Raw genomic sequence first — 24,799 nt, 5'->3', positions numbered from 1 at the left:
ATGTTATAAAATACATTTTTAAAAACTTCATTTGATACTTACTTTCCTCCTTTATTTGTATACTGTTTTATCTTTTTGGCCCTCGGCCTACCACAAACATTTTACCCCCCAAGGCAAAAGGTTTGGGCACCCTTGCTTTACAGTTTTTACACATTGCAGACACTAGAGGGAGCTGTTGGCTTTCCAATAGCCATGCACAGACCCAAAATCCATTCAAGAAGCTGAGCACTTTGCATGTGCATCTACAGTTTTTATTTTGTGATCATGACAAGATATTAAACAACAACCATACTAATGAATTTTGGCAATATTATGCAAAAACATTAAAATGCTGCTGATGAAGAACTCTTCCTGTTTGCCGTCTGCAGTGCAGGCTTAATGACTCCAGTCACACTTCTTTAAATGTTATCCAAATAGTAGACTGAGCGCTTATAACCACCACTTGTTTTGGATGCTATAGTTCTACGCAGTGCTAAATCTGCCCATTACCATCCTTTAAGTTAACACCACTGAGGATGAGACTAGGATTGGAAGACTACTTTAGGTTAAAGAACTCACCTAACCCAAAATATGAAATATGAATCTGACCATTTATGCCAATGCATACAGAATAACTTTAGCCAAATACAATAATCTCGAGCTCTGATTGACTCCATTTTATATTTTCACTACTGTGCACTGCTGAGAGGCTCTCCCATTAGGGTTATCCATGTCCTGCTTCAGACAGGACACTGATATAAAGCCCAAACTGAGTTTTGGGACAGATCTAGAGGTCAGTCTGCTGCCTGGAAGGCATTAAAGCTCAGAAACGTCCACATGGGCAGCAACCATGATCAATGCAGCTCTGCCTCAAAGGGGGATTGCATAGAGTTGTGGCAAAAACTGCAGCCTGCACATCCTCGCTGCCCAGCAGGGAACCCATCATTTGGTCAGAAACCACACCATCATACCCAACATACAGCCTGGGAACAAACAATGCTTGCTATTCATTGCCTTCTTTTGCTCTCCTGCCATACTATACATACCACTCTGTTATGCCACGCAAGTCACAAGTCCAAGAAGAATCTACATTTTTCCAGTTGTTCATTGAAACTACACATACAAAAATAAAGTTTCACTTAATGGCTCTTGGCTTAGACATAGAAACATTCTAGGAAAACCCTTTAAATTACACAGAATGTTTACATTATATGGAACTTCTTTAAACTTGTTCTTGAAAATGTTCTTGTCGTTTCTGTGTGGAGTTTGCATGTTCTCTCCGGGTACTCCGGTTTCCTCCCACAGTCCAAAAACATGCAGTCAGGCTAATTGGACGTGCTAAATTGCCCCTAGGTGTGTGTGTGTGTGTGTGAATGTGTATGTCTGTCCGTCTGCCCTGCGATGGACTGGCGACCTGTCCAGGGTGTATCCTGCCTTCCTCCCAATGACAGCTGGGATAGGCTTCAGCACCCCACCGCGACCCAGAAGGATAAGCGGTTTAGATGATGGATGGATGGATGCTACATTGGTCGAAGAGTACACTTAAAAATAAAAATGCCAATAGATGTGATACCATACACCATTAAAATTTCTTCTTTAAGTGTTCTTTAGGCAGTGGTCACATATATAAAGTGACTGTACTGTGAACACTCAAAGAACTATTTGAATGCAAAAATATAAATAGATAATAAACATAAATAGTCCTGTTGTACAAAAAAACTTTACTTAAAAACAAAAACAAACAAACAAAAAAAGAAACAAACAAGCAAAAACAAACAAACAAAAAAAAACAAACAAGATGTTTCTTTAAAGAACAATCTTTGTAAACGAGACGTAAGAACCTTTTTAAAATAAAAAAAAAACGTTTTGCATAATATAAAAGTTCTATACCAATTTATGTCCTCCTTCCTAGAACCATACGTCCAAACCTAGAACCCTTCAGAAACCTTAACGTATAATAGTTTAGCCTAAATATGATCATACGTAATTACGAACGCCATGGCGATTCAGGCAGGACCCTTTGGGGGGGGCGAGGGTTAACAGCTCTGACCGTCACTCTACACCAGTGGAGCCCAGTGCTGCTCCTGCCCTGCATGTTTTCGTGCTTTTCCTGCTCTTACACTCACAGCCCGTCAGATCTGCTATAATTAAGCCCTTCCTGAGCTGAAGTGGGTGTGTTAAGAGCTGAGAAAACTCTAAAGCGTGCTGCAGGTCCAAGACTGGGACGCAGTGCTGAGAGAGAGAGAGAGAGAGAGAGAGAGAGAGAGAGAGAGAGAGAGAGAGAGCTGGTGCTGCACTGAGAGTGGAAAGCGCCTCCACAGAACGCTCCTCAAATCAGATTCGGAGGCGGTGCTGTTTGAACGGAGCGCGCGGAACGTGCTGCGCTCGCGCCTGTGTTTAGTTTCGCGAGGTTACAGAGTGCGCGCGCCGCGTTTCACATCAGCGCCACAAAGTTCAGCAGAGAGCTGCTGCAGCCGCTGTGGCTTCCAAAGCATCATTGCCAGGTTCCGCGAGCGCGCGCTAATCCTCGTGCTCTCACACGCGGACCGCTGACGTCACACCGTCCGTTGAACGCGAGACGCTGTGGTGGAAGTAACGGACGGCGAACGGCCGAGGTTCGCGCTCATTCTTTTCCCTCACACGGTGACCGTTATGAAGACGCTAGAAGCGAAAGAGGCGCGCGAATGCGCCGCAAATATGGAGAGCGTCTCCGGCGCGAGCAAACGCCGGCGGCACTGCCTCCGCACCGCCGTGAACGGAGCTCCGTTTGTGCTCTCCGCCGTGTCTGTCGCCTTTTGCGTCCTTCTGGGCGTCCAGACCAACGACGTGAAAAACAGAATGACGGATTTGGAGAGCGCGCGCCTGTCCTACCCGTTGGCTGCGTTGTCAACGGAGCAGCTCAATTCAGTAATACGGGAGAGAGTGGACGAGCTGCTGGCACAGGTGAGCGATTCTGGACACTAAAGATTTCTGACCACATTGTGTTTCCTCTCTGCATCTTTATTCAACTTTAGAAGCTAAACTGCTTTATCATGAGACCAAATTACTTTCTGACACGTTTTTTTCCCCTCACATGTGTCTGTATTTTACCTGTTACATTAAAAAGGTGAGAATGTCTCAGTAGGGCTGGGCAATATGACGACATCTCCCGTTATTCTATTAAATTACGTCACATCGCGTCACAATAAGGTTTTCTTAGCACACCGTCAGTGAAGAACACTGAAGCGCTGCGTGTGTCAATACGAGTTAGATTTAGTGCAGTATGTGAAATGTTTTAAAAAATATTAAATTCATAATGTTTGTGAGTGTAATGTAAGTGAGGCACTATTGGTTCCTTTTTTCCACTTCAGCTTATCAAACTTAAGCAAAACTAAATGCCATGATACTTAGCGATAGCGATGTTGCCATATTGCCCACCCCTACATTATCAGCATTATTAATACCTGCTTTCTCTTTTGGCTTCTTTGGTAGCGCGCCTACGAACAGTTTTCCAGGATAAGGACTGCCCGTCAGGCTTCACCTGAGTGCGACTGCCCACCAGGTAGGCTAGTGCCTCACCCTCGTTAGCTACAAAGCACACAGCTACTACTGCACTGCAAAACAAACAGTGTAAATGAACTCTAACAGTGTTCGTTCGTGTCCAGCTGGACTCTAACAAACACTGTAGGTGTTAATTCAACACTCTGGGTGTTAATGCAGCACTGGGGATTTTGGTGTGTGTGGAAAATCTAGTGTTGTGGTGGAGTAGTAGGCTGGAGGGTATGACAGATGCCTGTGAGGCTACACGACGTGAGTGCGTGTTAGCTTATCTCACTGTGTGGCAGCCAAAGGCACTTTGCTCACTCAGAACAGCTTGTTTCTGTGAGCACAGAGTTGAGAATTGGAGCTGCGCTGGGTTTCAGTGTTGCAGTCCAGGCTTTTGGAGGTGATACATGATGCTGTTTTGGCTGCTTCATGTGCAGTGAGTGACCCTGACTGGCATTTAGCCTGAAGCCGCTAACAGAACTTGAGCTTTATTTGTAGGCTAATGTGCTCTTCAGGTTATTTTTCACAGAGCTTGAGAAAGACAGAGAGGCTTGGATGATGCTTTTGGAAACTCTTGACTTGTAGCTATTCATGTTATGCCATTCATGAGCTGGGCCGCCATGTGAGGATAAGCGAGGTGGATTTTGAAGGATGCGGACAGGTGAATGCTCAGCACTACAAACAAAACAAGGGTCATTTACAGGCTATACATAGACACTCTTAGAGGTTTTGTGAGGGGTCTGTCATTAGTCACAGTGTCAAAGAAATTCCAGAGGAATACATTGAGTGTGAATGTTATTTCATAACTTTACAGTAGAGTATCATAATCTGAACTGATGAACCAGTTTGAGTTTTGGAGATTCATATTTAGGCTATATTTACTTAGCCCTGCAATGGACTGGCGACCTGTCCAGAGTGTTTCCTGCCTTCTGCCCAATGACCACTGGGATAGGCTCCAGTACCCCCCGCAACCCAGAAAGATAAGTGGCTTAGATAATGTGTGTGCGTGTGTGTGTATATATTTAGTTATATGCACTCACTGGCCACCTTGGTTGGTCCACCTTGAGACGATAGCTCATCTGTTCCTGTGCACTTGGGTTAGTCATCCTCCAGTCCTTTGTAATTGGCCAGTTTCTGGCCACAGGATGCTGCTGGCTGGACGCTGGTGAACTCTTTGGTCCAGCAGCGACAATGGTTGTTTAAAAACTCCAGCAACACTCGTATGTGTGAATCACTTTGTGCAGCACACACAGAAATATGTCATGACCATGCAGTGCTGAGAATGACCCACCACCTTAATAATATCTGCTCAGTGGTGGTCTTGTGGGGGTCTTGACCATTGATGAACAGGGTAAAGGGGAGCCAACAAATTATATCTATCATTAATATATTTAATTTTCATTTTCAGTGTTTAGTGTGTCCTCCCTTTGCCTTTATTACTTCCTTTCTTTTCAGAAGACTTTCAGTTTTTCAAAGAAATTTGCAAGGATATTTTACCACATCTCCGAAGTTTAGTCTTAGAAGTTGGTTGTGTTTTCTGATTGTCACTCCAGGTAATCCCAAACACATTTGTTATGTTGAGGTCTGGACTCTGGGGTGGTCAGTCCATTGTTCTGAGAACACAAGCAGTTTTTGTTTGATTTGCAAATTTTCTTCGTTTTTGTCTCTGTCCTTTTTTCATTAACAGCTACTCATCCTTTCAGACTCAGGTCTTGTAAAGATAGGAGTCATATCTTTTAATAATGTTATGAGTTCCAGTCTTGGAAAACCCTGTTTTTTGTAATTTTTTTCTCTTTTTTTCCTTTGGCTTTCTGCTTAAAATGTGGAAATTATAATTAATGGTGGATGGTCTTTTACGTTTGCACAGTACTTTTTATGATGGACCTGCTAAAATGGACAGTAAGTCTAGATACAAGTTATGTGTACCTAATAAAGTGGCCGGTAAGTCCACATTAGGGTTACATATTGAGTTAGATTTCGTACATGTTCCTTCAGTGAATGAAAGATTTCCACAGTGCACAGTACACTTTGTGGGATACCTACTGGCAAACTGTAGTGACCACAGGCAGCCTCCTGAAATGAAATGAATGTCTCAGTCCTCCTACGCTGGAGATTCTCGCTTCTACCAGCAGATGGAAACACACTTTCTTAAAGATGAGGCTTAAAGATGAGGTGACGTTTAAGAGATCTCATAGCAAGATAGAATGGCAAGGGATGATGAGTTCCATAAAAATGTGGCTAAATTAAACCACATTACAACTCATATAAATCAGTTTCTTGTAAAATCTTTTACAAAGGCCAAGTTGTGATTATGAAACCAATAAGATCACTTAGAAGCTCAATTAATGGGGGCAAATAGGCACCAGTTAGCTAAGACTATGATCCATCCCATTCACAAATACTCTTTTGATTAGATCCTATTATGTGATGAGATTTTGCAGAACACAATTAGGCACTTTGAGTGCAGTGTAGCAGTTAAATGTAATCCTCTGTATAAAAAATCAGTCAAAATGGATTGGTAGTGTTGAAACATGGCAACCTCAACAAAGGGGTGTGATCCATACTGTGTTTTTCATCTGTTAAATCTGTTGAGTGGAAACTGGGCCTTAACTAACAGGCACTGGTGAGAGTTTAAACTATAATGAGCTGCATGATCCTGACAGCCTCTGTTCTAAATCTGCATCATATGTGCTTCATTCATTTTTTTTTTTACACCTGCCACATGTCTGTTTAGTGCAAAAATAAAACAATGAAAACATTTCACACCAAATGAAGCATGTTAGCACAAAACCAACTTGTCCTACTGAACTTCCTTGACAGTTTGGCAATGGCTTGGGGAGCGAGGAGAAGAGTTTTAGGAGGCTTGGTGGCACAACCCATTATGTGAGCTCTTAGAAAAAGAAGTTTCATTCTGTTGTTCTCAGGTTTGTTGTTCTCAATTCTCAATGCACTTATCCAACTTTTTCAATAAACAGTCAAAATATAACAAACTATGCTTTACATTTTAGTAACCGCTTTATTTTAAATACAGGGCATCAAATCATGCCATACCATGCTAATATGCTTATATGTCACATATACTGTTTTTTCGTTGCAATCAGCTAAGGCATGTTTGATGTCCAAACTTTGTTTCTTTACTTTAGTGCTGGAGCTGTGAAGCTAACATACACTAGACTTCAGTGTTCAGTTTTTTGTCTCCAAAGCTTCTCTTAACCGGCTCAAACCACATCCAGGTCTTTGTTAAGGTCGTGCAGACCTGTCAGTGTGGTTTAGAGCACAGTCTGACTTACTGTAAACTATAAAAATGAACAAAGCTACAAACAGTGTACCTAAACGCAGCAAGCAGCCATTTAGATAAAGGGTGTTGTGCTGAATTCTGACTAGAGTTGGGCTGATAGACAATGCCATCGTCCACTGTTGATGGACAGACACCCGTCCCCCACCCCCCGTTCACACCGACAGTGGGGATGCTTTAGTCAGAGATTCCTTGTTTACAGCTTAAACTTTTTAATTGTGTTTACACTGAAAGTCAGGTACAGGCATAGAACTATAAAGTATCATAGCAATGTCTAATGAAGAACTATCTGTTTTCAAACCAACATTTCAGTAATGCTTGTTGTATTTTCACCATTGTAGCTAGCTATATTAGCATCAGTCTAGCAGGGTTAGCTTGGCACTGTTTGGGATTTTTACAATAGGGCTTTTTCAGTGAGTCATTGTGAAGCCCCAGTCTTGTGTCTGCTGAAGCTCTGAGCTGTTTTTGCTTGTAGCACTGCTGATCTTGCTTTAAGTTCATCTTCAATCAGCTGGGTAAATTGGGTATATTTTTATTCTTGTCAAATCATTCTTTTAAGGAACTGGTTTATAAACATTAATAAACATTAGATGCTAATGTACTTTAGTGGAGTTTGGCGTCACAGGCCAACGTTCATTTTAAGATGTGGCAAATGTTCTTTTACATTGTTGTAGAAGGTTTATAATATTACAGTGTTTGTGACAAACATGTTAGAAACAGTATCAGATGTGAATTGATCAGATCTGACTGATATTTTTTATATTCAGTAGGTTTAGTATCAGGGTCATAGCGAGCTGGTGTACTGGATCAATGCAACACTATTCTAAATGGTGGCTGATTCACCTAGTTTACAGAGAACACAGCCTGTGGCTGATTCTTAGCCTTTTTTACCCCTTTAATGTTTATTTCATCATACTCATTTTCTCTTTCACCAAAGCCAATCAAGCAGAATCTTGAGGAAAAGAGGGGCCAAAAGTAAGAGTGAGAGACAAAGGCAGCTAGAGAGAGAGGGTCAAAGTGAGAGAAGCGCGCTATCAAGGCTTCAAAAGGGCATCCTGAACAGGTGTGCTTCTGTATGGATCCCATACTGTGAGAACAAACCGTTCACATCAGGATCTGTTACCGCTTTCAGTGCTGTGAATGTTTGTCACTAACTCATGTTAACTCTAAATAAGGGTGTCTCTCCACATGGTCTTAATTGTTTCAGCATTTGTGCTGTGTTTGCTTCTCTGTTAGTTTTTCTTGTTCTCCACCCTGAGATCAACATTCCGAACAGGGGCCTGTTGTTTAATGGGACCTTTAATAAAAACTGCAGTCAGCCAGAAGGAGCACCTTCTACTGGTACCCAACCTCCCTCTCTCACGTTTTATCCTTCTTCCCCTTCTCTCCTTTTTTTCTCTTTCTCTATCTCTCTCTCTTTGTTTTTGTTTTTCTATCCCTCCTCCTCTCCTCTCTCTCTGCTTCTTTATCTTTCCTTCCCCTACTTTCCTTTCTCTCTTTCTTTCTCTTTCTCTTTCTTTCTTTCGTTCTTTCTTTCTTTCCCTCTCTCTGTTTCTATCCTCCCCCCCTCTGTTTTTTTATCACTTCTTTTTTCTATCTTCTCTCCCCCCTGCTCCCCACTCTCTCGCTCTCTTCTGCTCTCTCTTGCTCACTCTCGCTCTCTCAGTAACGCTTCAGAAACCTTGGCAGCTAACTGCAGGCCAGACATGCTGGGGGAAAAGGACGAAAAGAATCAAGATGCTGAAAATGGGGTACATACTGTAGTGGAATTTCCCACTATTTGTGTGGTTTTTCCGGAAAGAGGGTGTTGGTCTTTGACGATCGGGAACGTCCTCTGGCAACAGAAAAGTTCACATATTTGTAATCTTTTAGTATTGGCTTAACGTTGTCCAGCTTTTGATCAGCATATTTTTGTCATAGCTCATTTTCTCTTGCACAGAGTGATTGATACCACACAACCTAATGACGAATAATAAAGGATCAGTGACTGGCCGCAAGATAGCCACCATTTTTTCCTGGTTTGTTTTTCCCTCAGCAGGGATGGTGCTTGAAGCTACTGAAAGTCAAAACCCTAATGTCAAACTCAAAAAGAGGATCATTCACTTTCAATTCCCCATGATGGAATTGGATTGCAGAGTTCCATCCCAAAATATCCCTCTCCACTGCCTAAACTGGCCAAACCCCGTCAATCTAACAGTCATATGTTCCCTCCAGACCGCTTCAAACAATTAGACAGGTAATTAATAAGAAGCGTGTGGGCTTGAGCCTGCTGTGTGTGTTTTCTCCCAGTGAGGCAGGCGTGGAATTACCGAGTGCTAGGTAAAGCTATACAGACATCCAGCTAGAGACTGGAGCCAGCTGCTACTGGTTAGCTGCCAGCCAGCCGGTGTACGACAGAGGAGGAAGGACGCCTGCTAGTGCGTGTGAGTGAAATAAGGGAGCGAGTGGGAAAGAGGGAAAGGAACGTATGTCAATTACAGTACAGGGGCCTGTGATCAAAAGAACCCCACAGTGTGTTTTCTGCAGCCTGCTGGTTTAGATCCAGTGGAGCAGTAAACAAATTACACACTGTGATTTTAGCAAATGCTACTATATCACTTGAATGTGTGAAGTTTGGCCACTTGATATGTGAGGTGAGCACTTTAAAGGCATACTCGTTGACTATGGCAGAAGTTAGCTAAAGCTAGCTGTTTTGATGGAATAAGCACAGTTTAGAACTGAATATGCTGAACAGAATATTGTGGGTTTTCCATTCACCTTTTTTGCTAATTTTGAAAATGCACATAAAATTCCTTGATGGAAAAGCCAGAAATTTGTACCAATTCCTAAATATCACAAAAGAAATTTTTAGCTTGGATGAAGTGGAAAAATTGGTTTATCAATAAAGTAGAAAATGTGAAAAACGGTGATGGAAACAGGTTTCATAAGTAAGTGTTAATGTAGTGGAAATGAAAGTCACGTGTCTGGCTGAGCATCCTATCAGAACTGTTTGTGGTTGAGGGATTCTGTTGGTGACAGTGAAGTGGGACAGGGGTTTCAGCCCTCACTGGCCGCTTCTCCTGGCATCTCTGAACTGTTAGGCCTTCTGTCATGTACAGCTGACAGAAGACTGTCAAAACTGCTCTACCAAAGCTAAAAAAGCTTGAATCCCTCCATTGAATATGTCACGCATAGTGAGTGAGAATCACTGTACGTCACACGTGCATCACGTCATCTTAAGGAATTCGCGCCTAACCACAGTTGACGGAAGCACTGATTAATTTGCATTTTCTTTTACAGACTTTTCGGAAATTCGCTAAAACACTGGGAAGTGTTTGAATAGAAACCCAGCTTATGTGAACATTTACAGCCGAAATGTGAGGTAGAATTTGGTCAACCCCCAAGCACTAAAAACCGTCATTAGCATACAATACTAAAAACGACACTGTTCTTCCCTTGATAAAAGCTATTTTCTGTCATGCTTGAGGTGGCAGGCCACATCAGCAGAGTGACTGCCTATGACAAAGTAATTTGCCCACAAAGAAATTCTACTCATAAATGATGTGGGGGGAGGTTTGTTGCCCTCCTTTGCCCCATACATTAGCGTGTCCTCTCCCCTTGGGTGATGGGAATGAAACGAAAAGAGACGGAGGGATAGCATGACACAACAAATGTCACGATGAGAGATCAGCCTGAGGACTAAAGTCATAAAAGACATTCAGCTGAATGAAAGCGAGAGAGAGCGGAAGAAGGTAGAGAAAAGAAAACCTTTCTCAACTGTCAGGCCTCCTGTTTGTCGCTCTGTTGCTCGACTCTTGGCTACATTCCCTGGATAGTAGGCTGGAATCTGAGGGAACGGGGGGAGAAATCTCACCCTCGCTGCTTTACCACAGACGATGCTTCCAGGCACATGCAGCAGTTCTTAAAGCCACAACACATGTGACTACTCCCCAGTTCGCTCAAAGAATGTCCCTCCAGTTTTAAATGTCACAGTGCCGCTGAAAGGTTGCCGTTTGAACTTGTGGTGGAAACGCTATACGGTTGTAAGGTTTTTATATTGTCTGCCTGGTTAATAGACAGCTTTAACAGTAAAAGCCACGTCTCTGAATTGGCGGCTATTTAAGTTAGAGAATGGATATGTTGTCAGTTGTTCAGTCTAACTGTTGTACTTGGTTGTTCAGTCGTTTGAATTATTTTACAGATGGAAATGAGGACGAAACAATCAATGTAAAACCTGATGTATTGAAAACAAAGTGACTCCGGACTGTAATGGACTGAAGACAAGTAAAAGTACACTGAACTTCTAAAATTAAAGGTGCCAAAATGGGCTCTTTGGAGTGATACCACAAAAGAACTACTTTTGGTTTCTTGAAGAACCTTTATATGAAAGGTTCTGTAGAGAACCATTTTTGTAAATGAGATGTAATTTTAATAGCAGATGTTACATGAAGTTGTGTCAGATTAGCTTTGTTTTGCTCACTGTGTGGCCCAGATCTGTGACTCGGTTGCTTCTTCACCCACATAGCTAGGACTATGATGTTATGTGGCCTGTGAAAGACCCCTCTGTTTTCCAGCAGACACAAAACCATCTCTCCTTCTAGCCCCCACTGCTTTTATTTCAAAGGACCTTCCTTGTTACTCATTCCCACAAGAGGTCATCCTCACTGTATAAGTGTCCGTTGGTGGGTGCTGGCTTCTGGGGCATTACAAAAAGGAGACCCTTAACCTCGCAGGGCACATCTGTGGGAAAGTCCAGAAACTGAGCTACAGTGTTCTGGTCACTTCTAATATGAGGCTCTTTTGACATTGAGTCTGAAGGACTTCAAATGACCTGGTGATTTGTGCATCACTAATTTTGGTTCAAAGGCAGCATATTGGAAAAAAGAGATTTGCTTGTTGATGTCACTTTGCTGTGGAGCTTAACCATTGGTTTATTCATTTGGGCCCCATTCATGTTTCCTTTATCTAGATATTAACTACATATATTGAGCATGAATATTGTTTATTAGGGAATCATACACCGATCAGGCATAACATTATGACCACCTCCTTGTTTCTACGCTCATTGTCCATTTTATCAGCTCCACTTACTATATAGGTGCACTTTGTAGTTCTACAGTTACAGACTGTAGCCCATCTATTTCTCTGCATACTTTGTTAGACCCCTTTTACCCTGTTCTTCAGGGGTCAGGACCCCCATAGACCCTCACAGCACTGCAGTAACAGAGGTACTATTTGGGTGGTGGATCATTCTCAGCACTGCAGTAACACTTACGTGGTGGTGGTGTGTTAGTGTGTGTTGTACTGGTACGAGTGGATCAGACACAGCAGTGCTGCTGGAGTTTTTAAACACTGTGTCCACTCACTGTCCTCTCTATTAGACACTCCTACCTTGTCAGTCCACCTTGTAGATGTAAAGTCAGAGACGATATCTCATCTGCTGCTGCACAGTTTGTGTTGGTCGTCCTCTAGTCCTTCATTAGTGGTCACAGGACGCTGCCCATAGGACGCAGCCCACAGGACGCTGTTGGCTGGATATTTTTGGTTTGGTGGACTATTCTCAGTCCAGCAATGACACTGAGGTGTTTAAAAACTCCAGCACTGCTGTCTCATACCAGCACAACACACACTAACACACCACCACGTCAGTGTTACTGCAGTGCTGAGAATGATCCACCACCCAAATAATACCTGCTCTGTGAGGGTCCATGGGGGGTCCTGACCACTGAACAACAGGGTAAAATGGGGCTAACAAAGTATGCAGAGAAACAGATGGACTACAGTCTGTAATTGTAGACCTACAAAGTGCACCTATATAGTAAGTGAAGCTGATAAAATGGACAATGAACGTATGTTAAGCCTGATCGGTGTATAACGTAAATAATGCAGGGATATGACATTATTTGAATGTGGTGGAGACAGGAATCCACTGTCCAGTATTATAAACTTCAGATGATGCAAAAAAAGGTTTTAAGCAATATAAACAGCACATATTTTTAAACAACTTCTGTCAGGAATGCTGCACATATTTTCCCTGCACATTTTCAAGGTGAGTTTTAAATTATTTCCAGTGATAAGCATGTACATATTTAAACATCCGTTACCACTGGTGCCAAATAGGTCCTCATTAGAGCTTATGAAACTGACTGGCTGTGTCCTCCAGCTGTGTTAAATTGAAATTAATTATTTATCCAGCATATTAATGTTCACACAGTGTTCAAGGATTCATTACACTGGGTAATTTTAATGAAAAATGTATTTTTATATATTTTGTGCATTATTAGTTGTAATAGGAATGGTTTTATATACAACGAGGCAGAATTATATTAAAACTCAGGCAAAATGCTTATTTGTGTAAAATGGATAGCTGCTGTGGTTAAGTAAATCTAAAATTTTATTAACTTAACCACATTTGAGGCAATTATTCTTGTGATAATTTTTGTTATTGTTATACACAATATGCATTTTTGGGCATATTGTGGATACCGTCAGTATACTAACTGCATGTTTCATTACAAAGAGAGAATCATTTAGTCCTGTTTAATTGGATTTAGTGCAATGCAGGATGTGAAATGGTAAATATTATTCTATTGGTTGTTTTTGATGGCAGGTTTTTAATGTGACATTTAAAATAGACTATTGAATTGGGTCTGTGTGTCAAAATATTGACACACAGATTGACAAATATACAGACCTATATTACTTGCCCGACGTACCTTTGAGGGCCTCACAACAGTTGGATTATGTATGACAGCAGCTAGTCATTAAAAGCTCTTGTGCTGTTAATGGAATGATCATCAATTGTAACGCTGTTTGCGTAAACCATTGAGTGTACTAATGAAGTAAGAACCTGGTTCTGTTGAAACTGAGGGGCTGACAAGTTATTGTTTAATTAAACTATGCTGATTAGAAAGACAGCTAATAGACTAAAGAACTTCTCCATTAATATAACAGTCTTTGAATTCTGTCTTCTGCACCCAAATGCTGCACTATTTATGCTGCATGTAATTGCATTTATGCTATTCCTGCTTAATTAGATTTAGTGCAGAGCAGTATGTGAAACGCTGAATAACAAGAACACACAGCGTCACTGATATGAAGCACTACTCTTATTAAGCACCAAAAGAAAATGGAGAACTAATAGCACCCCCTTGTGGAGAATCTTCAGCCTGCTAAAGGTGAGTTACAAGACAGGTCCATGAAGTGCTTCTCATCTAAAAATATTTGAAATCATAGTTTTTATTAGTATTTTTTTAAGTAGCACTGTCTAATCCAACTTATTAGACCTCATAAAAACTAATATTGTAATGTATATCGCGAAAGTATGTGCCATATCACCTAATCCTATCTATATCCTTCATCTGTGTCAGAAGAAACCCATGAGAATGAACATGTGTGACTGTTCACTTGCATGTGGGGTATGCTCCATAGTTGTCATTTTCTTGTATGACTAGCACATTACAGTCACTAATGCCTAAGGACACAAGTGTCCCGACACTTCAATCAGCATATCTGTAACTGCATAATCCACCAGGCATGCCCATGTCTTTTGCCTGCCATATGGGAGTGGGTGCGGGGAGTTGGGGGCTCAAGGCCAACAGACAGAAAGGAAACCTCACATCTAATGTTGAGCAGCCTACAAAACACAGGATAGAGTCATGGTTTGATGCAGAATCTTAGTGAACGCTAGCAGTCTATAAGGGCCCAAGAGAGTTTTAGCCAAAGCTCCTTTATGTTCATTTGAGACGCACTTTTGTAATTTCATAAGATGATTTTAACAGGTTTGGATTTAGGTAAGGGGATCTGATATGGATCGTTGTGAAGATGGTGATGGTGATAAACAAAAATGTAGAATTCAGAGTCTTTTAATAAAATTAATTAAAAGTATATTTTTTCCTAATAAATACGCTGGACTGTCAAAACTCCTCTTTTTAAAATGATGTGTTATTATCAGATTGAAAATGTACATTCCATTACTCTTTATGTTAAACATTTACCACCTTAAGAAATCTTTTATATTAGTGTTATGTGTAATATATCTATTCTCTACCTCAGAATTTATAGTGTTTTGTTCATTTATTTATAGATCTGTACTGCTCTTGATGAAATGAGGAATACTTTGAGGTGGTTTTGTGTTTTGGCTTAAAAACCACCAGAAAATTCATTATTTCATCATGTTTCAAAGGTTGAGGTAGTACATGGCATGGTTCACCTGTCACCACCCCCACCTCTCTCTCTGGCTATGAAACATTGAACTTCAACTCAGCCCTGACGTAACTTTCTCAGATGTACTTCTGCAAGTCGGGGTCGGGTATCAAAACAAGCATCATGCTGGGCTGACATCCATCATGTAAGACAGTCGTGTTAGTTTTGGTTTGATCGTTTGTGTTTTGAGCAGTTGTGGCCAGGGTCTGTGTTCACACGAGATGCTTCAAACGGATGATACACGCTAAATGAGAAGTCCAGACATAGCTCAGGATTCTCCTTCAGCTATTTCAAATATTAACTCAAATCACTGCATCTGAAGACATGGTCAACAATTTGACATGAAATTGTGCATTACCAAAGTGCCTGAAAGTGTATTTCTTCCACATTTAACCAACAATAAAGAACGAATCACTCACACATTTAGGTTTCTTTGTGGTTTCAAATGAGCAAAACCAAGATAATGAAGGCCCTCAAACACCCAATCAATCAATCACTTGATGTCAGTCTTCAGATACTCAACATGCAAATCCTCATTTCTTTTCTCAATACAAGTCCAATATTTCATCAAGAGACCTAATAGGCCTAATTGCATTTAGCTGAGAGTGCAGTGTTCTATTCATTATAAGGATCATCAGTGCTATGAGGGATGCAGCTTGGCGGCATCCCCTCATCCACCTAAAGAGACGTGAAGGCTCTAGTACATTCTCATTGATCCACGTACCAGATGATTAAAAACATGGACACAATTAGACCTTCAACTCAGCTCTGCATGATGTGGAAAAGTACTAGTATTGTTATTATATTGCTACATACTGCTGCAGTTTACCCTCAATCTCACTGTTCTAGAGTGTTCTTCCCCATTCACACTGTTCTGGAATGTTCACTCCAACACACAGTTTTGGAATGTTCTTGCCCATTTATACTGTTCTAGAACATTGTCTCTCATTCACACTGTCCTAGAAATTTCTCCAACAGTCACTCTGTTCTAGATTGTTCTCTCATATTCACAGTGATTTATTTGATTTATTAGGTTTTATTTAAATATTTTAAAACAACTGCCGACATGTGCCAGCATGTCAGTGTTTATTGATATTTGATATATCAGTATGCTCTGTCCTTTAGAAGCTAATCGCTTTTACACTGATGGACCCCTAAAGGCCAGGGTACACTGACAAGACAAACACAAATAAATACAAACAAGCACAGATGTTTGGTTGGTGTGGAATACCTGTGATAGATTGTCTGGAAAATCTAGAATATTCTCTCTCCATGCAGTCTGACTCCTTTGGCTTGGCGGTTCTTGTTTTGGATGTTCTAAGGACAACTGCAGACAGAGTTTTTGTATGTGTTCATGTTTGTCCAGATGGTGTACTGTGACCTTTAGGTTGCTCAAGCATGCACACACAATCAGCCATATACACCTTCACACCTCTCACAGACATCACATTTTCATTTGGTGCTGCTGGCCAGTGAACTGTGGGAACTTTGAAGTGGTCCGACATGGTTCTGTGTCTTTGAAACAAGGACACATCAGTTTGGTATTCTGTATTAGTAGAGCTTCCTACCAATAACGTAATGCAAGACTTATTTGGGTTATACATGTTATAGTGGGTTAGAAAAGAAAAACTGCTCAATAATTTTGAATGGCATATTTAAGAGGATGTCATTATTCCTTGAAGCGTTTACATAAAAGCTGATCTAAAATCTAGAATGTGCCTTGCATGACTAAATGCACACCAAGGAATATGGATATGAATAACTCTGTGGCACTGCATCTCTCTTGAAATTGTGCTATCATTGTGGTTTAGGCGTTGAATTGAAACATTGGACTGCACAGGTGTCTTCCAAGAATACCTAAATATAGTTCCATACCTCACGATTGCCTTGTCATGACAGGTTGCTGGAGTAAAGGGTCTTATGATCAGAGACAAAACCTTGTGGCTTGTGGTAGTGCAACGCCTTGCACACTTGCATCTAATGGAGTTCAAGGTGCCAACAGCTATGTAAGCCCAGTTAAGTCCAATGAAACCAGACAACAGAATACAGACTTGGCAACGGCTCCTCTTTAATCCAATTATAAGTGCATGTGATGCAGCTTAAGTCAATTTGAAAGGTGTGAATTAAAGTATAAATGGCTTAAAATTTGAAATTCTCATGTGTCATGTAGTTAAAACGGCACTGACAGCTAACACTGTATCAAATTTACCATAGCTGCTGTTCACATTCTTTAGCAAAAAGAAATTACTTTCAATACAGTGTCCTTTAAAATGTCCTTTCGGCTGGTGTCAAAGTACTTTGTAGTCATATGACTTTTCAACTGACACTTGCCTTGCAATTTAGTAGCACGCATCTTTTGCTGGCACTCCGTTTCAAAGGATCCCTTATCGCATGAGAATTAGAAAGTGACGCTTTGGATATCTTTTTAATTAAAGATATCCCATATGACAAATTGAACCGCCATGGGTAGAGAGCATGCCACGGTAACCTAAAACTGGCATTAATCAAATTTTATCCACTGTAAACCTATGATGGATACTCGTTCATATTCTAACCTTGTCTGTATTTTCTGTTCAACCTGAGGAAGGATTTTGGAGACATTGTTTGCCATGTCGAAATTAACTCAAACAAGCGTTTGGAGTTTTAGTTGAACTCTTTTTGTGGAAGAAATATTTATTATTGAGATGCACAGTAACATCTGTCATTACTCATGTAGTTAATATTTTGATTTATAAAGTAGTGAAATCTTTCTTGGAGAATGTCAAAGAAGTAATGCAAAAGTCAACATAAGCATATCAAAATTCAGTCAGTCCTGGTCTACTGAGCAGAGAGTCATACGTCAGCATAGCACAGTTGTATCAGCTATGCTTTCTTCTGTAGACACCAAGTCTGGGCAGAATGGCCTTTTGTGGTTCTTAAGAGACAGTCTAATCCAGAGATGCCAGCTCCAGTCCTGGATGGCCGGAGTCTAGCGTAAAGCAGGGGAATCATCAAATTGTTGAATTTCAGCCCTTTAGGACTGGAGCTGGGCACTATATTCTAATTCATTAGACTGACTTTGAACTTCAGCAGAAATTATTGTGCTTGCTGAATATGTATATGTGAGCTGATTCAGATAAAGAAAAACATAAAAAGGTACTTAGATAAGCATAACGCAATGCAATATTTTCTGTTTATGAGAACATTGGGTTCATTTTTCATGCCTTACATTATGGCATTTTATAAGAGCTTTGGGACATTTTAGCATTTAGGTAGTAGGTAGTTTAAGATACATTCAGTAGTTTCAGTATAGTGTCGAGTTTTGTGAAAGTATACAAAAAATAACAAAAAAAAGCAGCAAAAATGTGGATGTTTGACATCTCTGGCAGTGAGAGAAAGCTACCTAATTATAAATCGTATGGTGTACATTTCATTTCAACTTAACATGCCAGAATTAATAGCAATTTGAAAGAGGGTTAGGTTTCAGTAAAATGTACATGCTGGACCACACAGTACCACAAAGCTGACTAAAATGCACTAACTAGCCCTTTCCATTTCACCTCAGTTGACTGCCATAGATTCCACATGCACAAACTGCAAAATGATAGGAGTCCTCTTTACATTGCTATTTTTTACTCTTTTCTGCTATACACAGAAGTGCAGTAATCTTGAATACACTATACTTGATTCAATTAACACTGTGATTATATTGCTCACTTGTTTTGTTTACCCCGTAATCAGTCCCTTGTCAGAGGCGATTAGCTCAAACATATTTGAGCATGTTTTTCGCTCAAGGTAATTCCATCTGTCAAGATAATGAAAAAAATATTACACAGAACAAGCTATAGACTAAGCCCTAAGCATGTTGGATTTAACATTTGAGCCTGAATTAACCGTATGCATTAGCTTTTAAGAAGAATTGGGATTCAGCTTGTAACCTTAAAGATTTACAGAACAACTTTAGAATACATATTTTGTAAACAACCTTTTGCATTGACAATATATTTTAACATTGTTACTGGCCTCTTATATCTCCTGTGCCCAAAAAGTGATTGGATATTGCTGACATGACTAAGTTCCTGTTACCTCAAGGTGTTTGTCTGTTATATGGCTGGCTGCTCCTGGGCTGTGATTTTATGGGCTGCAGGCAGCAGGACAATAAGGCCAGTCCGGATATGGAGCTACACCAGAGGGGTGATGTCTGACATGGTGCAGAGTTTGATTAATCTGCTGCTTGATAACAAACTTCTCCTCCCTCTGCTCTCAGTTGTAGTAATGTATGTTCCAGACACTGGTGCTTCTTGCCATATGGATGTAGACAGAACTTAAAAGGAAGAGAAACAGAAAAGGAGTGAGTGTGAATTTAGATGCTCTTTTCTGAACAGTTAGAAACCATTATACTGCAGGTAAATTGTTCCCGTCTGGCCTGCTCTTGCATTTGCACCAGCTAGCCAAAGTAAACAAAAAAGGAAGCCGAGAAAATTCTTTACTCGTTTGCACGGATCCCGCTAATGTCCCAACAGAGCCTCTGTCTAAGTGGCCAATTTACAACACTACATACTTATTACCATGTGAGAACTTATTAGACCTTGAAAAGTGTTATTGGACTGGGTCCTCTCACTTTCTACAAAGGAAACACACAACATATATGGACAGCAATGTTACCCTACAATCAATCCCTCGTCAGAGCTGGTTAGCACATATAAATTTGAGTTTGTCATTCAAGGTAATTCCATCTGTCAAGTTAAGGAAAAAAAAATATTATACAGAAAGTGCTATAGACTAAGCCCTAAGCTTGCTGGCTTTATAATTCAGGGGTGTCCCATGAGGTAGGCTTGCCAGTAATAAAAAAAAAAATGGCTGTAATGAAGTCCGTAGCCCAGTAGCTAAACACTGCTCTCTTCCCCTTGATCCCAGAATTGGGTCACGTTCTGCCCTCTTTCCAAATCAACCATGTTTAATTGCTGTGTACTAAAGACTTTCCCATGTGCACACAAACCAGTCAAGTCTGGCACAGCTTAATAATTGTTCACTTAACTCGTTCCATTGTGCTGCCGTCTGGCTTACAGCTGCCAACTTTTTTGTTTCCAACTCATGTCAAATGTCATGCAGTTCTCCAAAAATGAGTTTGGAAAAATGAACTAATATTTACATAAGTATTAGTTAAAAACAAAGCAAAATCACCAAAACAGACAGGATTTTGTTTCTAAAAAGGGCCCATGCAAAGTCTTTTTAAACCAAAATTGCAGCTACTCACTCTTCTGTCTCCCTTCCTGTCTTACTCTATATCTGGGGTTGCTTTGATTAGTCCTGGGTAATATATTGTACGTGCAGGTACACCGTGATAGTGACATACCATGATATTACTTTCATTTTTAGTGATACTTTATCAACATACAGCATTTGATACATAATGAGCATATCATGCTCACTTTATGCATTCCAGAGGAAAATATTATTCCTCAAATGTTGCTCTTTTGTGGGTCAGGAGGCTTAAAATCATTAGGAGAAATAGTATTAGACAAAATAGAGACATGGGATACAAGAGAGATAAAGAGGAGATAAGAATTTAGTTGCAGGTGAAGATGATGTGATTATCTCAGCAAATCTGAGCACATGTCTGAACAGTTAACTGCAATATATGTAATTATATGTAATTCAGATTTTTTTGTTTTGAAAGAACAGTTAAAGAAATAAAAAACATAAAACTGAACAAAATGGTATGTTTACAGTTCTATATAAGGTTCCCTTTGGTGTAATTTTAAGAGATGAAAAAGGTCCAGTCAAAGCAATCAAAGTAGCAGTACTCAGGAAACCTTCATTAATGTAAAATTAAATATCATCTGATACTATGATACTGTGATATATTCAAAATATATTGTGATATTAATTTTTACAACTGTTGTCCAGAAATGCAGTGACATTGAAAATATTTGGATTGCAACAAGTAGTTTTAATTGACATTAGTTGCTTACTTCTCCACAATACAAGCATTAGCTGCTAAGGGACATACGAGAGCACAAACAGCAAACAAGTGGGGAAAAGACTTCCACACAGGATTTGCACAGCATGGCTGTGCGTCTGTGATATGGATCCTCATGAGGAGGCTAGGTCAGAAAGCTGCTCCACAAGCCTGAAAATGTTTCCTTTTTCTGCTTTCAAACTGCAGAATGAAATGGAATCAACACAGTGCTGTGCTTCCTCAGCCGAGGACATCTAAAAGGACTTTATTGGTTTGTTGCTTTGACTCCAGCACTAAATGACTCATACCTCTGAGAAGGCCCACACTAAATAGATCATCTCAGCTCATTTCCAATCAGGCGAGTGCTTACAGAGCAGGGTGTGTGGAAGGCTTTGATGATATGAGAGAAAGCAAAGTTACAAAATTGAAAGACATCAAAGAAATAACAGATAATAATTCAAATGTTCTCCAATGATAAATAGTGTGCCACCAGAGGATTTCTCAACCAAAATCCTACCAGAATCCCTCCTTAACATTGTGACTAATGCTGTATTCCAGGGTTATTGTGCAATAATATGAATTTATTATGACAAACGCCTGCTTGCCTGAATTACTCTATTATCTACAGTAATTATTGGGGTGCACAATGATATCAGAATCATATCAATATCAGCAGATAATTGCTTTAAAGAAAGTATCAGCATCAGTTAGCTGTTTAGTTTTGACCAATATTTCAAACTCACATTTGACAACAGTAGAGTACAACATTTACTTCACACCTGGCCACTGTGCAAAATATGTGCATATGTTTTTTTTTTAAACTCTCCAGGTGGGTGTAGTCCCAATTTCCACAATTTATAATTTGATATATTATTCAAGTTTGTATCTGCAAATAAAAAAAAAATTCCAATGTTGCAGTTAGCACACGGATGCATCCCTAGTACTTACACTGCTCCTCAAAGACGACTGAGACAATGTCTGGTATAGTAAATTTGTGGGATGAAGCTTTTGATAACATGATGTAGGGGTCAGCGATATGGCCAAAATATCATATCATACAGGTATGATGGTCAGGTGTCCAAATAATTTTGACAGTACAGTGTATGTATAACTCCTGGGTCATTAAAAAAAAGCTTCCAAAGAATAATTCCATTCTATGCACATTTTGTGTGTCTTCCTGACATTTCCAGGCATAAACAAATGCACTGTCCACAGCAGGTGTGTGGAGCAGGGGAAGGTGCTTCCTTCCTGATTCTCCTGAGAGTTGCCCTGGAGAATGTCAGCATTTGCATGTTACATCATAGTCTGTCGTATTCGTACCATCCTACATATATGGTTATGGCAGTTGCTTGAACTTGAAGAACGTATGAGTACACATATATGGTGTCTTGAGCGCTGTCTCTATAGAGCAATGTGGAAAAGCACTTTTGGTTTTCTGCTTTCATTTGATTTCGTGAGCGTGTCTCCTGGGGCTGCCAGACGAGGCCTCTCTCATGTGGGCAGCCGGGGCGACTTCTGCCTGCCCCTCAAAAACTACCCTCTCACGAGTCAGAGGAACGCAGGGATGTCTGGACTTTGTCAGGAGTGCAGTATTGTCTGTGTAGCTCATGACCCAAATTCGATTTGGAAGGGACCATGAAAAGAACAGAGTAAAGGCAAAATTAAGCTTGCAGAGTTTCTGTATATTTTATTGCTTTTTGCAGGTTGGGTAAAAGAAAGGACATAATGTAAGAAACACCTGGCAGCAGTCTGTAGGTGTTTTGCTTGTAGCAATGGGAAAATGCTTTGGCCTTTGATGTAAAATGAACTTAGAACATCAGGTAATATTAGGGGTCTAACTATTTCAGTACATTATTTAAAAGTCAAAATGTAAATGTTTCTGATATATCCCTTGGTCTCTTTGGAGCATCTCTCATTTGCATGTTTTCACTCCTGGAAACCCACTGTCAGTGATTAAAGCTAAGCATCTGATGCATCCTGTCTGAATAAAGTGGGCCGGGAGGGGGAGGGGCTTATGCTGTGCATGCACCTATGCTCAAGGACTGGGCTTTCTTTTCTTAGACACTTATAGTTCTAGGGATTTATAAGTGCTAAGAACTAAAAGTTCTTAGTGACTTATAAATTGTAGGGGTTGCAATTTTTGCCGCTTGTTATATAGACTACATCATCTTTCAGGACCTCATATGGTCATTAAAAAGTATGGGCCCACTGTGGCTTTAGCTAACCGCGAAGGACAAGTGACCTGTAGCCCTTATGTGGTGAAAAGGTTAATGTCAGTAGGGTGCTACTGCCCCTCTTTTCCGTGTCGCTCTGTTTTAGAGGCCTTTTATAGCCTCCTTACAGCCTCTTTCCTTCCTCCTCACACCACACAGTCTTCAGGCAGCACAAACACACTAGGGAGTGAGGAAGTTAGCTAACATGCTTCATTAAATGAATATGGTGCACTACCCATGTCGGTGTGCACAATGGGACCTTTCTTCACATACTGACACTTCATGGGCAAAAAAGGGTTTTATTTATTTTTTGCTTTGAACACTGAGAAAAAGGGCTCGCCAGCTTTCTATATGACATTAGGTTATGCTTCTAAACACAACACCAAGTTACTTGTAGTAACTTGTAGATCGTGGGGTTTTCATAAATAATTAAAAACAGAACACCCTTATAGGAATCTATAGATTCCTATAAAAATTCAGTTACTGCCCATTGTAAAAATGTGTTCCTATCAGCAGTGAACAGACCCAGAGTTTTTGGCAGTATCACTTTTCAGTTTGGTGTGCACCTGAATACAAGTGGTGCGTTCACACATGTCAGAAGGGACCGAACTAAAGAAGATTAATTTGTCCACAAGCAAGGTCAATGTGAAAGTTCCCTTATAGTATTATATTATATATATATATATATTTTTTAAGAGTATTTAACATTATATTTTCTTTATTAAATTCTGTTAATGTGCATTGCTTAATTTGTCACAAGTCTAGCTTATTATACACAAGGGCTATGGTTAGGGTTAGAGATAAAAGCGTTATGGCAAAAATATAACATCACATTTTCACGTCCCTGAAAGCTTACAAATTTGGAATGGGGAAAATGCACCAGCAAAACAGTAGAGCCACATTTAAAAAAGCTTTTTTGCAAACTAAAACTGTTTAAAAGGAACAGGAGAAGAAAAATAGATAAAAATAAATAAAATAAGATAAAAGCATAATGGGTTGACATCCAGTCAACTACTATACAGTTCATGCTGTTACTGTTCACTAATCATTTAAAGGCTCTCTATAATATGATATATGCAATTGTTTAAGTACAGAAGTAGGGGTGGGAATCTTTAGGCACCTCATGATTCGATTCGATTACGATTCAGAGGGCTGCGATGCGATTATAAAACGATTATCGATGCATCTCGATGCATCTTTTTTCTCTATACAGGATTTCTATCTTCCTACTGTCTGAGGACTTGTAATGATCCATAATGTAAATGCATTATGGATCATTACAAACACTTTGCTTTAAATATCTAAAATATCTTTTATTAATAAATCAAATGGAAGTGATGTGGCAAGTGAACTAGAAGGCTCTCATTCAGAGACACTGCTGCCACTCATCTGCGATAAAATGCGCTGTTACCCTGAAATAAGATCCAGTGGTAATGGGTGTCCACGCAGCACGTTACAGCCATCCTTCCCGTGTTCTTTAATGACCTTATAACTTCGGTTTTGGTCTCGTTATAGAGAGTAGGGGGGGGAGGTATTTTCGAGACTGGACGCTGAATCTCGGCTCCAAAGTGTGCAGCATAGCGCGAAAGCCCTGGTTCTCAACGACCGAGAACAGACAGCAGCCAGCAGGTCACGTAGCCCCGAAGTCTGGCCTCGCCAGTA

At 40.3% G+C, this 24,799-nt stretch overlaps 1 protein-coding gene across 8 annotated transcripts in view; it reads left to right on the top strand.

Annotated features, from left to right (window-relative positions):
- Positions 1 to 2,514: 2,514 nt before the first annotated feature.
- Positions 2,515 to 24,799, top strand: part of LOC118825735 (collagen alpha-1(XXV) chain) — a 223,450-nt gene continuing 201,165 nt past the window's right edge. For 3 of the 8 annotated variants that reach the window (XM_036596529.1, XM_036596527.1, XM_036596533.1), the window contains exons 1-2: positions 2,516 to 2,922; positions 3,451 to 3,520. In XM_036596529.1, coding sequence (XP_036452422.1) covers positions 2,632 to 2,922; positions 3,451 to 3,520 — 361 coding nt within the window. In that variant the 5' untranslated portion in view covers positions 2,516 to 2,631. Of the gene's footprint in view, positions 2,923 to 3,450; positions 3,521 to 24,799 lie in introns of all 8 variants that reach the window. The other 5 variants (XM_036596532.1, XM_036596535.1, XM_036596534.1 and 2 more) reach the window with 3 other exon arrangements.

This window comes from Colossoma macropomum, unplaced genomic scaffold, assembly GCF_904425465.1.
Source record: "Colossoma macropomum unplaced genomic scaffold, Colossoma_macropomum, whole genome shotgun sequence".
Lineage (NCBI taxonomy): Eukaryota > Metazoa > Chordata > Actinopteri > Characiformes > Serrasalmidae > Colossoma > Colossoma macropomum.
This window is presented reverse-complemented; position numbering and strand designations above follow the sequence as displayed.